The sequence below is a fragment of the Anolis sagrei genome, chromosome 3 (assembly GCF_037176765.1).
Source record: "Anolis sagrei isolate rAnoSag1 chromosome 3, rAnoSag1.mat, whole genome shotgun sequence".
Taxonomy (NCBI): domain Eukaryota; kingdom Metazoa; phylum Chordata; class Lepidosauria; order Squamata; family Dactyloidae; genus Anolis; species Anolis sagrei.
The window spans coordinates 72941772-72957409 of record NC_090023.1 but is presented as its reverse complement, the minus strand read 5'-3'; the positions used below and the strand labels follow the sequence as shown (position 1 = coordinate 72957409).

The 15638-nt window shown below is 41.6% G+C and overlaps 1 protein-coding gene across 5 annotated transcripts in view; it reads left to right on the top strand.

Moving 5' to 3' along the window:
* The first annotated feature begins 1663 nt into the window (after positions 1–1663).
* BRWD1 (bromodomain and WD repeat domain containing 1) overlaps positions 1664–15638 on the top strand; it is a 69074-nt gene continuing 55099 nt past the window's right edge. For 4 of the 5 annotated variants that reach the window (XM_060770323.2, XM_060770320.2, XM_060770321.2 and 1 more), the window contains exons 1-8: positions 1669–1853; positions 2091–2149; positions 2310–2339; positions 3811–3870; positions 6472–6622; positions 12129–12227; positions 13038–13198; positions 14241–14462. In XM_060770323.2, coding sequence (XP_060626306.2) covers positions 1778–1853; positions 2091–2149; positions 2310–2339; positions 3811–3870; positions 6472–6622; positions 12129–12227; positions 13038–13198; positions 14241–14462 — 858 coding nt within the window. In that variant the 5' untranslated portion in view covers positions 1669–1777. Of the gene's footprint in view, positions 1854–2090; positions 2150–2309; positions 2340–3810; positions 3871–6471; positions 6623–12128; positions 12228–13037; positions 13199–14240; positions 14463–15638 lie in introns of all 5 variants that reach the window. The other variant, XM_060770322.2, reaches the window with a different exon arrangement.

The window sequence follows — 15638 nt, the reverse complement described above, 5'->3', positions numbered from 1 at the left end:
ATTGAGTCCACAGTGCTCTCTGGATGTAGGTGAACTACAACTCCCAAAGTCAAGGGCAATGCCCACCAAACGCTGCTAGTATTTTCTGTTGGTCATGGGAGGTCTGTGTGCCAAGTTTGGTTCAGTTCCATCTTGGTGGAATTCAGAATACTCTTTGATTGTAGGTGAACTATAAATCCCGGCAACTACAATTCCCAAATGGCAAAATCATAATTTTTTGAGTGATGGTCATTCCTTGTGTTGTGAGACGTTTTGTTGCCAAATTTGGTGTGATTTCGTTCATTGGTTCCTTTGTTTTTAAGGTACTTGTGAAATCTCGGCCTGTTTATTTCCAAGTTGGACTGTTCCATTTTGCCGAGTTTAGGGGAGAAGCTTAGGTTCCCCCTAGAGTCCAAGCTCAGTTGGTGCGGCCCATTCTGACTCAGAGCCAGAATGGGCTGGTGATAGAACTTATGGCATTTTTTGTTGGTCATAGCTTATAGATAGTTGCCAGATAGTGTCTGGTCTGGCCTAGCAATTTGAGCAGGCCATCCTTATCACATATTTGCCATAGAATAGATAATATTTGCCAAAGTTTATAGATTATAGAATACGCCATAGTTAGTAGTCATATTTGCCATAGAATAGTTGTAGCAATATATGTTTCATAGATAGATAGTTTATATTTGCCTTATAGACAAAGAGTTCATAGATAACACATATTTGCCTTAGAGTTTGTAATAAAGAATAGTTAATAGTTATATTTACCTCATAGAAATTATAGTTGTTTTTTACCTCAGAGCTATACCATCATAATCAAACTGTACTTTTATACCTTGATTGTTCAGTAAACAATTGTTGAACTTAATCTTGTTTGTAGAGTTTTATTTTGGGGGAATTACAGTAATCAGGGCATACCGATGGTCACTGAGAAAATAGCCAGACACATTTAGGTTTCTCATTAGATCTTCCTGGTGTGCCATCATAGTACTCATTATGCACAGAGCATTTATATATATATAGATAGATAGATATGCCCCCTCCTTCATAGTCGCTGCCGTCGTGATTATTTATGTATATATATATTCATGTTTGCAGGGACTGCCTCTGTGCCTAGGAAAGCGAAGAGGGGAGCTCGCCACAGACCTCCTTCTTGAGACGTTGCGTCTCCTCGGCCGCCATAGACGTGTCTCCTTCCGCGCTGCACTTCCTTCGCAGAACACACTCAACCTCCACATTGACGGGGAAAAGAAAGGAAACACGGGCCTGGCGTACTTTCTGAGACGCTGCCGTGTGAATATTTCTCCTTCTATTAAAGAGAAATCGTCACACGAGTCCTCTCAGCTGACAGTCGGAGGCGGACTATTTTTCCTCCCGCCAGCCGAGACCCCCGCCCCTTTCCCCCCCGGTGACGTCAGAGAGCCGTGTGAGGCCTCTCGGCGCTAATGGCAGCAGCAGCAGCAGCGGGCAGGAGGGAGGAGGATTAATGTTCGAGCGCGAGGCTTTAGAGAAGGGCGGTGGCGCGCGCGCGCGTTCTCGCTCTGTCGCGAGACAGGCAAGGGGCGGTTGGCTGGTCTGTGTGCGCGCGCATGCTACCCGTCCGCGCGACCATTCCTCCCTCCCTCCCAGATTTATATCCAGTATACGTAATACAGAGCGAAGGGCGGGGGGGAGAGCGAGAGGGGAAAAAAGGGAGGGGGCACGCGCCGGGAGGATGACGTCGAGCTAGGCCTGGCGCGGCAGACAGAGCCTTTTGAGTCCTAATCTTGTTTTGGCAACAGCGGCCGCTACTGCGGATATGGCCGAGTTGTCGCCTCCGCCAGCGGCCTCTCGTTCTGCGTTGAGCGCTGCTTCCCCGCCACTCGTTGAAGCAGGTAATAATACAGAACAGGACGAGAGAGGCAGGGAGAAAGAGCCGAGGGACGGGACAAGCTGAGGAAGCGAACGCTCGCCTCCCCGCCGCCATCTTACATTGGTGTTGTTTGGTTATGAATTGCAGTCACCGAAGTCCCCCCTCCACTCAGCCTCCCCTCCCACGCTGCCCCAGCGTCGCCAGCTGTGAATTCATTTCTCTCTCTCCCTCCCTCCCTCCCTTTCTCTCTCTCTCCTAGAACTATACTTCCTCATAGCTCGGTTCTTGACCACTGGGCCTTGCAAGAGAGCAGCAGAGGTGAGTCCTCCTGAATTATTACCCAGCCTCACACCCCCCTCCCCCCCCCCCAACACAAACTGAAGGGCTTCACAGCGCCCCCTTTCCTCCTTCGGTCAGCATTTTTTTTAAACCTTATTCAAAACAGTCTTCTTTTTTCCCCCTCCTTCTTCCTCTGCAGGTGCTAGTGCAAGAACTGGAAGAGCACCAGGTTGGTTGGACGCTTTCTCTTCGTTTTAATCATTTTGAACTCCTCTCAGACTTCATTCCACTACCCTCGCCTTTTAAAGAAAATTCTACCACATTTATGCGAGCTTTTGTAATATGCAGAAGAGACAGTTGAGAAGGAGACATGATAGCCATGTATAAATATGTGAAACTGTCATAAGGAAGAGGGAGCAGGCATGGTTTTTTTGCTGCCCTGGAGATTGGGGGGGGGGGGGGCTCTTCCACACAGCCATATAACCCAGAATATCAAGGCAGAAAAACCCATAATATCTGCTTTGAACTGGGTTATCAGAGTCCACACTGCCAAATGTTCCAGTTCAAAGCAGATAATATGAGATTCTACCTGAACATTAGGAAGAACTTCCTGACTGTAAGAGCTGTTCAGTATTTGAACTCCCTGCTACAGAGTGTAGTGAAGATTCCTACTTATGAGGCTTTTAAACAGGCTGGATGGCCATCTGTCTAGTGAGCTTTGATTGTGTTTTTCCTGAATGGCAGGGGGTTGGGCTGGATGGTCTGCAGACTATTTTTTGACTCCAGGGAGAGCATGGATGAGCTCCCTCTGTCAGCTCCAGCTCCCCATGCATGAGAGAGGCTTCCCACAAGGATGTAAAATATCAAAACATCCGGGTGTCCCCTGGGGAATGTCCTTGCAGACGGCCAATTCTCTCACACCAGAAGCGACTTGCAGTTCCTCAATTCGCTACTGTCATGAAGAACCCCCCCCCCCCCCCGAAGGGGTTATTTTTCTTTGTGTCAGGAGCGACTTGAGAGAGCACAACATATAGGGTGGAGAACAACATATATATGGCAAACATTCAATACCGGAACACAGAAGAAACGATAAATACACATAAACACTAAAATCAATTGTGTCTGCTTTAAAAACAATTGTTTTAAACCATCTCAAATCAGCCATACTGGATTATATTGTTGCCTTATTGCACTGTCCCAAAGGCTTGTTCCCACAGCCAAGTTTTTAACCATTTTTCTGAAGGACAGGAGGGAGGGAGCCGATCTAATCTCACCAGGGTGGGAATTCCATAGCTGAGGGGCAATCACTGAGAAGGCCCTCTCTCTCGTCCCTGCCAATCACGCCTGTGATGGTGGTGGGACTGAGAGCCGGGCCTCCCCAGAAGATCTAAATCTAGGACTCAGAGCAATGGGTCCAAATTCCAGGAGATTCCACCTGGACATAAGAACTTCCTGACCATAAGAACTGTTCAGCAGTGGAGCTCTCTTCTTTGAAGTAAGATGAAAACTTTTGCTTTGGAAACTTTTAAACAGAAGCTGGGTGGCCATCTGTCAGGGATACTTTGTGCTTTTCTTGCATGGCAGGAGGTTGGATTAGATGACCCATGCGGTGTCTTCCAACTCTATTCTTCTGTGATTCTATGATATTCTGTTGTGCCATGATCTCCCCATATCTTTATTTTCCTTGTTTTAATTTTTAGTTGCTTCCTAAAAGATTGGATTGGGAAGGAAACGAGCACGGCAGAAGTTATGAAGACTTGGTGAGATTTTAAAAGTTCTCTAAATTTTGGTTTACTTGGAAAACCATAAGCATTTGTTTGTTAAGTGAAGAAACACGCTCTTTCATTTAATCTGTACTTTGCTACTAATGGAAGGTATTTATTCTTGTGGTTAACAAAAGCCATACATGGGATTCAGTGAACAGAGGATGTATGTTGTCAACGGTGGTGCAGTGGGTTAAACCAGGCATGGGCAAACTTTGGCCCTCCAGGTGTTTTGGATGTCAACTCCCACAATTCCTAACAGCCGGCCAAAGTTTGCCCATGCCTGGATTAAATCCTTGTGCTGGCTGGACTGCTGACCTGAAGGTTGGGTTGCTGACCCGAAAGTTGCCAGTTTGAATTCGCGAGATGGGGTGAGGTCCTGTCTGTCAGCTGTAGCTTGGGGGGACATGAGAGAAGCCTCCCAGCAGGATGGCAACACATCTGGATGTCCCCTGGGCAACATCTCTGTAGATGGCCAATTCTCTCACACCAGAAGTGACTTGCAGTATGTTCTCAAGTTGCTTCTGACACAATAAAAATGGTGGAGTGTAACAGTGTGTGACCCGTGTTTGTCTTTTCAGATTTTGTATCTTAGGATGATGTAATAATAATAATAATAATAATAATAATCTTTATTTGTACCCCGCTACCATCTCCCCAAGGGACTCGTTGAGGCTTACATGAGGCCGAGCCCAAAGTACATCAGACAAAACATCAATAAACACAACATCAACAAACAATCAATAAAATACAAATAATATAAATCACATAAACAGAAATCAATCAATAGTCACATAAACAATTTTAAAAATGGCCGGGCCAAATGTAATAGATTGAATAGATTAAAATTGAAAATATGCTTATGTGAACAAGGTAAAATATATATAGGATAGGATTTTTTGGAGAGAAATGAGGGAGCACAGTTCATCCTAAGTCAGTATTAAAGTGCATTGTGAGGACATATTGCTGAGAGTTCTCCTTATTCTGGGAAGGCACACTGGAACAACCACGTTTTCAGGCTCCAACTAAAGACTAAAGATGTACCCTGAAATGATGTTTTATTTTTTAGTTTCTATAGAAAATTCTCCTAAACAGTTTTAATTTGTCAGTGCTTTCTTGCTGGTTTCCAAAAATCATCTTGTTCTTCTGAAGTGCTTCCGTTAGACACTTGAGCTGTTAGAGGCTAGAATGTCAAACAGTTTACAGTAGTTGTAGATAACCAATCTGAAATATAGTTTATGCTTAGTGTTTGGTATGTGGCACCATGAAACTAGAATCTCGCCTTTGCTTTGTTTTTGAGTGACCTTTGTGCTCTTAGTTTCTATTGTATGAATATTAAACATGGATAAAGAATGCATTTTAGAGTGTTTTACCTATTTAAATAGAGTGATCGGGAGGGACTTTCATTGATGGACTTTCATTGATAGTTATCGTATGCATATCTACCTATTAATTAGTCTTCATAAGTACTATCACAATTGGGTATTTGCCTGTCAATAATCATTTATTTTTTACCGGCCTCTCCCCACAGCTCGAGGTAGGTCATAACAGTTAAAAACACACAAATACTATATAAAATTATACAAATACATTAAAATTCAGTTCCATAAAAGATTCAGATCAAAGTATTTATGGCAAGTCTGTGAATGTTCATAGAATTGTTTTAGACAAGGAATATTCAGAGGTGGTCTTGCTAGTTCCTTCTTCTGAAATGGGGGGTCCTTCCGGACAGGCCCTTTATCCCAGGATCTGACCCCAGGTTTTCGTTTTTAACCTGGATTATATGAGGCCCTACTGCCAGATAGTCTGGGATAAACAGAAAACCTGGGATCGGATCCTGGGATATAGAGTCTGACTGGAAGGGCCTATAGTTGAAAGCACCTGTTATTTGTTGATTGTCTCCCATCCAAGTACTAGCCAGAGCTAATATTGCTTGACCTTGTGGGGGTTTTGAATCTTTTTTGTTCAAATAATTGAAGTGAGGTTGCAGTCTTTATGTACACCTGAATCTGGGGTTGATCCTGAACATTTCTGTTTTGGTCCAGCTCCATATTCTGCAGAGCTCTTCAGATGCTATATCTCCCTCCCCTGCTCCCCACCCGAGCAGCAGCAGTGGAATTTGAACTGTCCAGTGAGGCCAATGTTTGTCCTTTCCAGACAGTTACGGGGAAAAGGGGATGATGGCACTGGGCATGTGGACAGTGTACTGATTCGAATTAGAGCTGCTCCAGCTGTGCACACTAACGCTTAAGTGCAGGGCTGCTCTGTAGAACTTCCCAATTTATAATGCAGGGTAAAAATGGGTTAGCTGGTTTTACCCCTTATTATAGTACAGAGGTTCGTAGACATCCAGGAGTGACCTCTGGTTGAAACCAGAATATGTGAGAGTGTAGACTCACTCCCACATATTCTGTTTTGGAGCACTCTGAGATTTTTTTGGTGAGTAACCTTGAGTGGTGATAATTGCAGATAAGAAATATAGAATTTGGAGCCGATACAGTTAATATACAATTGGTTTTGATAACCTAAGCTATGGAAACATTATTGCGTATTTTATTGGTTGTAGAAATTGAAAATTAAATCCTGTTTTTGTGTCAGGTTTTATGCAACAAACATGTGGCTCCTGATCACTTATTGCAAATTTGCAAGCGGATTGGCCCTATACTGGATAAGGAGATTCCACCCAGCATTCCGAGAGTAAATTCATTGTTGGGTGCAGGAAAGCAATCCTTGCTACGAACAGCAAAAGGTATGTATTCTTTATAAATATGGTTTCCCCTGATTTATTATATGTTCCCCAACTTATTATAAATATAACAGTAGTTGCATAGGGTGGAAAGAAGGCTCGGGTAGAGATCTATATATCCCTCTTTGAAAACTAATGGCTTGAAGGACTGCATTTCTGGATTATTACGTAAGAGCTGAGGAGCCCCCGGTGGCGCAGTGGGTTAAACCCCTGTGCCGGCAGGACTGAAGACCGACAGGTCGCAGGTTCGAATCCGGGGAGAGGCGGATAAGCTCCCTCTATCAGCTTCAGCTCCTCATGTGGGGACACGAGAGAAGCCTCCCACAAGCATAAAAACATCAAATCATCCAGGCGTCCCCTGGGCAACGTCTTTGCAGACGACCAATTCTCTCACACCAGAAGCAACTTGCTCCTGACACGACAAAAAAACAAAAACAAACAAAAAAACACACGTAAGAGCTATCGCTAGATATCCTTTAGTTATAGTGAAGGTATTTGGTACAAATCCAGTATTTATAATTTCTTTCATATAGAAATTTTAGTCATGATTCAGTTAAGTCTCTTCCAGTAGTAATTATGGCTAATCCAAACTTCTATAATGTTCCTTTATTCAGCATCTGAAACCATGTAACCAGGAAAAAACTGATAAAATGATATATATAATTCCGAGGAATATTTTGAATTCCCTAACTTCTATCATGTATGCATAAGCAGTCTTAACAGTCACCGTACCTCCACATACTAAGCTGTTCATTTCTGTTCCATGCACTGGTTCTTCATCTATCTGTTATGTATCTTTTTAATACATGGTATAACCAGATATTTGAAGAAAAAGAAGCAAAATTTGAATCCGCATATATTTGTATTTAGTTAACTACAATTTATAATTACCAAGAAAAGGATATAATTAGCAATGTCTATTGATGATGATGGTGATAATAATTATAATAATTATTATAATAAAACACTTTATTGATATTACGCTCTATCTTCCCCAGGGGACTCAGAGTAGATTACAACATACAGATAGGCAAACATTCAATTTTTTTTTGTTTTGGAAAGTTAGTCTATATATATAAATTTCCTACTGGTGTCCAACAGAGAAGCAAAACTCTAAAACCCCTCCACAAAACTCTACCAAAATTGCCATGCCCCAAGGACAACCCACTAGGTACAAACTAATCCACTCAGAAATCAAAACCACACAACAACAACCACAAAAAACGGGAAAGCAACTGAGCATGCGCACTGGCGCAAACTCCCCGACGCGCGCGCACATATGGCCCCTCCCCCTCCCCCCCGGCGGAGCACACACACGCGCGCGCCCCCTCACTCCCCCGGCGTGGCACACACACACACACCCACACGCGCGCCCCCTCACCCCCCGGCGCGGCACACACACACGCGCGCGCGTGCGTGCCCCCTCACCCCCTGGCACACACACGCACGCGCGCGCCCCCCTCACCCCCCCCCCCGCGTGGCACACACACACACACATGCCCCCTCACACCCCCCCCGGCGCGGCACACACACGCGCGTGCGCGCCCCCCCTCATCCCCCCGCACGGCACATACACACACACACGCGCCCCTCTCACCCCCCCCGGCGTGGCACGTGCGCGCGCGCGCGCCCTCACCCCCCCGTGCGGCACCCATTCTAAACCCATCCCCCCTCTCCTCCTCCCTCTTACCCCTCACGTTACCTCCAAGCCCCGCCCCCTTCTAAACCCATCCCCCCTCCCCTCCTCCCTCTTACCCATCACGTTACCTCCAAGCCCCGCCCCTTCTAAACCTATCCCCCTTCCCCTCCTCCCTCTTACCCCTCACGTTACCTCCAAGCCCCGCCCCTTCTAAACCCATCCCCCCTCCCCTCCTCCCTCTTACCCCTCACGTTACCTCCAAGCCCCGCCCCCTTCTAAACCCATCCCCCCCCTCCCTCTTACCCCTCACGTTACCTCCAAGCCCCGCCCCCTTCTAAACCCATCCCCCTCCCCTCCTCCCTCTTACCCCTCACGTTACCTCCAAGCCCCGCCCCCTTCTAAACCCATCCCCCACCCCTCCTCCCTCTTACCCCTCACGTTACCTCCAAGCCCCGCCCCCTTCTAATCTGTCAAGGAAGAAGGGAGAGAAAGAGGGAGGGAAAGAAAGAAGGAAGGAAGGAATGAGGTAGAAAAGGAAGAAAGGAGAGAAAGAGGAAGGGAAAGAAAAAGGGGGGAGGAAGGAAAGTTAGAGAAGGAAGAAGAGAAGGAAAGAAAAAGGAAAGAAGGAAGGAAAGAAGGAGCGAAGGAAGGGGGGAAGATGTAGAGACAGAGGGAGGGAAGGAAAGATGGAAAGAGAGAAGGAAGAAAAGAGACTGCAGAAGAGAAAAAGGAAGAAGGAAGGAAAGAGGGAGCAAAGGAAGGGGATAAGATGTAGAGAAAGAGGGAGGGAAAGAAAGGAAGAAAGAGAGAAGGAAGAAAAGAGAGGCAGCAGAAGAGAAAGAAAAAGGGGGAAGGAAGGAAAGCGATAGAGAAGGAAGGAAGGAGAGAAGGAAAGACGGGAAGGAAGGAAGGAAGGAAACAGGGAGTGAAGGAAGGAGGGAAAGAAGGGGAGATAGGGGGAAGGTTGGCCACAGCAATGCGTGGCGGGTACAGCTAGTAACTTGATAAATTTAATAATACTATTCAAGGAACATGGCTACAACAATGTTAGTCTACAACTAGAAAGAATATTCATGGTCTCCAGTCATCCTGCTTTGTTTTGCTTTGTTTTATGTCTGTTTCTTTCTTTGTTTTACTTCTGTTTCTGTTCAGTTGTGTAATTTGTTTTACCCAGTTCTTCCACCCAAAAAATATATAAAGTGATTAAAAGTACAGAACATATTGCAGCTTTTTGCATATATATCTTTGTTTCTTTAGAGCACATCTTGCTAAACTGTGTTACAACACATTAATGTGTCAGGTGCAATGTGTAGGTGTGTAATGTGAATGTCATGAGAAACCTCTGAGTCTGTGTGAAATTAGAAATAGTTCATATATATTTAAAATATTAGGGTTTTCATGAGATATGTTGGGTCCACATACATTTTGTTATTACAATTTATGTACGTGTTCATATCTCGCATAAGGGTTGATTTAACCTCTGGTTTGCTAGTAAAACTGCATTACATTGTTGCAAAATTGTGTATCTCTAAAAATGTTTCACCAACATGAGGATAGCTACAGGTTCAGAATGTCTCAGAAGTCAGGGGCTGATCATCAGTTACTGGACAGATTTGCTTATTTTACAAAGAACAAATGATTACTTTTGAGAAGATAAATACTCCTGATTTAATAACTTACTGGAATTCTGCCAATTTAAAAGCCTAAAATTTTTACGATAAATGATTCTCCATTTAGGCACAGTGGCCAATCTTTTTAGTGATAAGTAGAACAGCAATTTTTGAGTTAGATTCTGGACCCATCTGTAAAGGAGCGTAAAATTACTGCCACCAAATTTGTGAGGAAAGCCGGGCAATGATCAGTATCAGCTTAAGAGGGACTATTATTATAAAGGGGCTATTATTTGCAGAAGTATTTATTCATTTGATAGCGTAGCGTTTACTGTCCCTGGTTTGGTTTTACTTCTTATGCAGGCTGTTTGACTTAGGAGAAACTGTATCAAAGCAATGCTTAAAGAAACAGTAACAAGTTTATTGGAACAAGCAAGGTATAACAGATTCGATGTTTCTTCTCTAGAGGCACAAATCTTGATAGGTTACATTAGTAAGGTTTCATGAGTAACTTTAGGTACAGACTTTTAAGAGGTTTCTGTAAGCAGATGTATCTTTCCTGGTCAACTGTCCTAATAAAACCAATAAGCTAAAAGGCTTATTTAACAGAATTGGCTCCCAGCCACACCTTGATTCTTAACCCAGAATCAATAATCCCCTGTAGCTTTATCACTACTGGGTCCTTTCCTGTAACCCTTTTGGTCACAAATTAGTTCCCTGAGTCTCCTACCCAGAGATTTCAGTGTTCTCTGTAGCTCATCGGCTTACAGACTCTTCCCTGATTCTCCCACTAGAGAAATCAGTCCTTCCTGCAACTCTAATGGTCACAGACTGCCTATTTCAAACAGCCCTGAAGCTAGGTGACAGTTGGCTCCACCCCCGTTGCTATGGCAACTCAGGCCAAGCCAGCCACCATCTCTAACAAAATATAATCTTACATACTTACCATTTATTAACTACTGTTTAAACAACACATAACCATAAGAATAAAAATTACACATCGTCACACCATCACTTTCCAAAATCTTCCAATCTTTATATAAAATCCTGGATAGCAATACAATTTGTGATTTGCTGTGCCATATGTGAAATGCCTGATATATATTTATTCCACAAAACTAGCTATTATTAGTTTATCTGATTTCAACATAGATTTATTGATTGAATATTATCTATATATATAAAAATGCTCTGTGCATAATGAGTACCTTAAAAACAAAAAAACTACAGGGCCAAATGACCCCAAATTTGGCAACAAAATTCCTCACAATCCAAGGAGTGAAGAACCCCCCCCCCACAAAAACACCTTTAAATTCAAAAAAGAAAGAAGACAACACACTTCCCCTGCCCCCCCCTCGCACTAAGGACACAGAATGAGGGTTCTGAAGCAGCAGTGGCGGCAATGGTTGCTGCTCCCTGTATGTCTCTCAGTCCATAACTAACACTAAGGCAAGGGATGAAAGGGCAGAGGCTGAGGAGAAGGGGGAGGGGGAGGAGAGAGTGAGGGGGGAAGGAAAAAAGAGGGAGGCGGGCTCTACCATGATATTGGGGGAGAACAGACAGGAAGGAATGAGAGAGAAAGGAGGGAAGAAAAAAAGGAAAGGAATGAAGGAGGGAAAGGGGGAAGGAAGGAAGGAGGGAGGGAAAGAAGGAGGGAAGTAGAGAAGGAAGGAAAGAAAGAGGTACCGAAGGAAGGAAAAAGAGAAATAGAAAGGAAAGAAAAAGAGAAAGGAAGGAAAGAGATAAAGAAGGAAGGGAGAAGAAAAGGAAATAAAAAGTAAAAGAAGGAAGGAAACAGGGAGGGAAGCAAGGAGACAAAGGAGAAAGAGAAAGGGGGAGGGAAGGAAGGATGAAACCAAAGAGCGAAATAATGAATGAAAAAAAGAGGTAGAGAAGGAGAGGAAGGGGAAGGGGAAGAAAAAGGGGGGAAGGAATAGGTAGGTATCTCTTTCATAATAATCCAGATATCTTCTTCTACTTTGAAAATTCTTACTATAGGCCACAGCAATGTGTGGCAGGGTACAGCTAGTTAGATTATAAACATAGCCATTACATAATTGTAGTTTAACCATGCTGTTTCTAGAAATATTTAAATATTTCAAATATTTAAAACTCCTTTGTAATTCAAATACTTATAGGTGAGGCTAGGGAGATTGTTTTCTCTATGCATCATGTTTGAGCTAACATCTCTTAACTTTGCGTACTGAAAGGACTATTCTTACAATATATTAAGTAACTTTACATACAACAAACTTTTCAGATGGCAGAAAAACAATTTGGAAGGGCTCAGTTCTTGCTGCTCTTCATAGAGGAAGACCTCCTGAAATGTCTGTTAACTCTACTACATTGCCAAGTCTCGGTAAGTTTACTTTTGATTTCTCTATATACTTCATTCATGTATTACATATTTATAAAAATGACACAATATGAACACATGCAGTAATTCTACATATACCAATTTTGTTAAAATCAAGAGGCAGTAATGTGAAATGAAGGGAAACTAGCTCTCTCAGCAAGCTATTTTATACTGCCATGAAAATTACTTCTCTATAATGACATCCATTGCTAGTAATGTTTTTTCCTAAGCTTCTTTACAAATTCGATACTATCCTTTTCTTGTTACTTAAATATATAGATCTGTCCTGATGAAATACTGAATAGGATCACCTGCGGACACTTGTTTTCCACTTGTTGCATTTAAAATTGGGAAAGCAGCAACAAACTGCACCCTTCCACTGGATAAAAATGATGGACAAATAAGAATTGAATGTGATAATAAATCGTGTTTGGTCTTAAAAACTGGTTTCAAGATTCCAAATACTAATTGACCAATATTATTACTTTAAATTTGACACTTAAGTACAATTACTAGCCTTCATAGTGTTTAATTTACTAAACATGATTACTGTAAAAGCCAGTGTGGTGTAGTGGTTTGAGCACCAGGCTACAACTCTGGATTCCAAGGGTCATATCCCCATTTGGACATTGGAATCCAGTGAATGACTTCGTCAAGTCACTCTTTCTCAGCCTTAGATGAAGGTAAAGCTGAACCAGCTCTAATCAGATCTTCACAAGAAAACTGATCACCATAAGATGGAAGGTGCAAAACAATAACAATATTTAAAAAATAACCTTTATTGTATGTCCTTAACTGATATTCCTCTTCTAGTGGAAATAAATTATGCAAGACAATTAACCGGATGCACAAGATCCAGTTCTTCATTACCGGTCAACATGTATCAGCATATAAAGATGCATAGACGAATTCTTGGTCATCTCTCTGCAGTTTACTGTGTGGCATTTGATAGGACTGGACACAGAATATTCACTGTGAGTTTACTAATGAAGTTATGTGTTCTGGAAGTCTGTGAAGAATAGAGAAAGTTTACTTTAGTCACCCAGTTTTGCTCTAAATGTTAAAGTTTAATAATTGCAGATGTTTAAATTGTCTCCCTGTGGCACTTAACAGTGAATTTTATGAGTTCTTGGTAGAGTAGTTCAACAATATGTCAGATGTAGCAGGTTTTTTTCATAGGCTTGAAAGACTTATGTATTACCATATATGAACAGATCCAATGTCACTGACTTTTGAAGACACTAGATTAAGAAATGTTTGGTACTAGAATTTTGGGCAGCTATAAAATAGAAAAAGAAATGGATTGTAGTTTCGTAATCTTGATTACATTAGATACCATGACTGAAATCATATCTCTGCCAGACAGATTTTAGATAACTGCCTGTTCCTCAGAATAAGCATTTTACCTGGAATGAGAGGTAAAGAATTACTTTCTGTGCTTGTCGGACATTTTGTGAGTTGTTTATTATGTCCCTTTTGGGGATATTTTTGTTTGGGTTCTGGGCTCATAAAATGGAATCACTTTTTATGTATGCAAGAGAAAAATGCTTTTGCTGTTTTAGAAAAACGTCTTGAAGAAATTAAGGCCTTTCTTAATACGAAACTTAGAATAACTGTTTTCAGTAATAGAAAACATCAAGACATAAGAATTAAATTGTCGCCAGCCTGTTTCCATTGGATTGCAGTATTTTTAAACAAGATTCCATATTGCCGATGGTAAAGTTCATGAACTATAATCTTATGAAAGTGTTGCAGTATACCAAATGTATGTGATCCTGTTTGGATATAGTTCTGCTTCTCTCCTTTACGTTACCTCAGCATATTCTATAGCATCATTGTAAATGATAAATCAGGACTGATGCATACTGCTTAGTAACTTCCCAACTGATTGTATGATTATTTATGCAAGTGCATGTGGCTGTGAACGTTTTAATCTTACCAGCATGTAAACCGCGTTAATGACTTGAAGCAGGTTTTGTATTTTGAAATAAATTAGCATATTCTTTTTTAAATCAGGGATCAGATGATTGCTTGGTAAAGATTTGGTCCACACACAATGGGCGTTTGCTTGCTACATTAAGGGGCCATTCAGCAGAGATATCAGATATGGCTGTGAATTATGAAAACACAATGATTGCTGCTGGCAGTTGTGATAAAATTATCCGTGTTTGGTGTCTCAGAACATGTGCTCCACTTGCTGTCCTACAGGGACACACCGGTTCAATTACATCATTGCAGGTAAGTTCCTAACTAAATATTGAAATGTTTGCTTTTGTATGTTGTAAAAATTGACAAAATTCCACACTTACTCATTTATATTGTATGTGTTTTCTTGAAACCTTCAGAGTTTACCTCAGTTATGGAGAACATGAAAAGATCTCTGTGGTCTATCTTCAGTTTAAATATTAGTATTTCCATGCAATCAGACAAATACCCGTTTGGAAAACCAGAAGATAGGGAACTATCTAGAACTATAGAGGAATCTTCTAGGTCCTCTAGTGTTTGCATGGTATGCTTCTGCCACAAGCTAATGTAGAATCACCCTAGAAGATGTAGAAAATTCCTAGGAAGAACACATCTCAAGGAATTTTTTATATCCCCCAGAGCGATTCTATGGCAACTTTCAGCAAAAATCATTCAGCATGGTTAAGAGTGAATGTAATGTTTTTATATGTTTTAATGTGTCTTAAAATGTTTACTTTAATTTTACATTGTTTAAGGCGTCAAATAGTTGTCTGTATGTAAAGCCACCTTGAGTCCCCTTCAGGTTTAAAAAGGGTGCGGTAAAAATATGGTAAATAAATAAACTATGTATTTTGCTCATTTTGTGCAAATTTATAACTTTTTAATGAGTCTGGTTAATTAAATTGCTGCAGTAAATATTAATCTGCTCTCAAATGTCTGAGTAAATATAGGGGTCGTATTATACACACACAGTGGTACTGTATGCATTTTCCCAACTACATAGTGTGTGTTTGCCACAGTTTCTAGACTCAGCCCACTTATTATGTACAGTTGTCCTCTTTAGTGTGAACTTAATACAGTATCGTCTAGTGTGAAGCTAAGACAATCAGTTCCTGGTGTATAATATTCTTTGGCACTTCTAGTACCACTGTTTATCATAGTTAAGTTTGATATAGTATTGCATTTGATAGGTTTTTCATTTATGCTTAATCACACCTTTTAATGGACAGTTAGTTTTTTTTATGAAGCAATCCTATGTGTGCATTAATTGCTTGCTTGTTGTAAAAATGTGACTAATCACAGTGAGGTTCTACAGTTTGATGATCAATGAGTAATCACTTAAAACTATAATATACAGGTTGAGCATCCCTTATCTGGAATTATGAAATCCAAACTACTCCAAAATCTGAAATTGTCAATGTGGGTGGCTGAGATAGTGACAATTTTGCT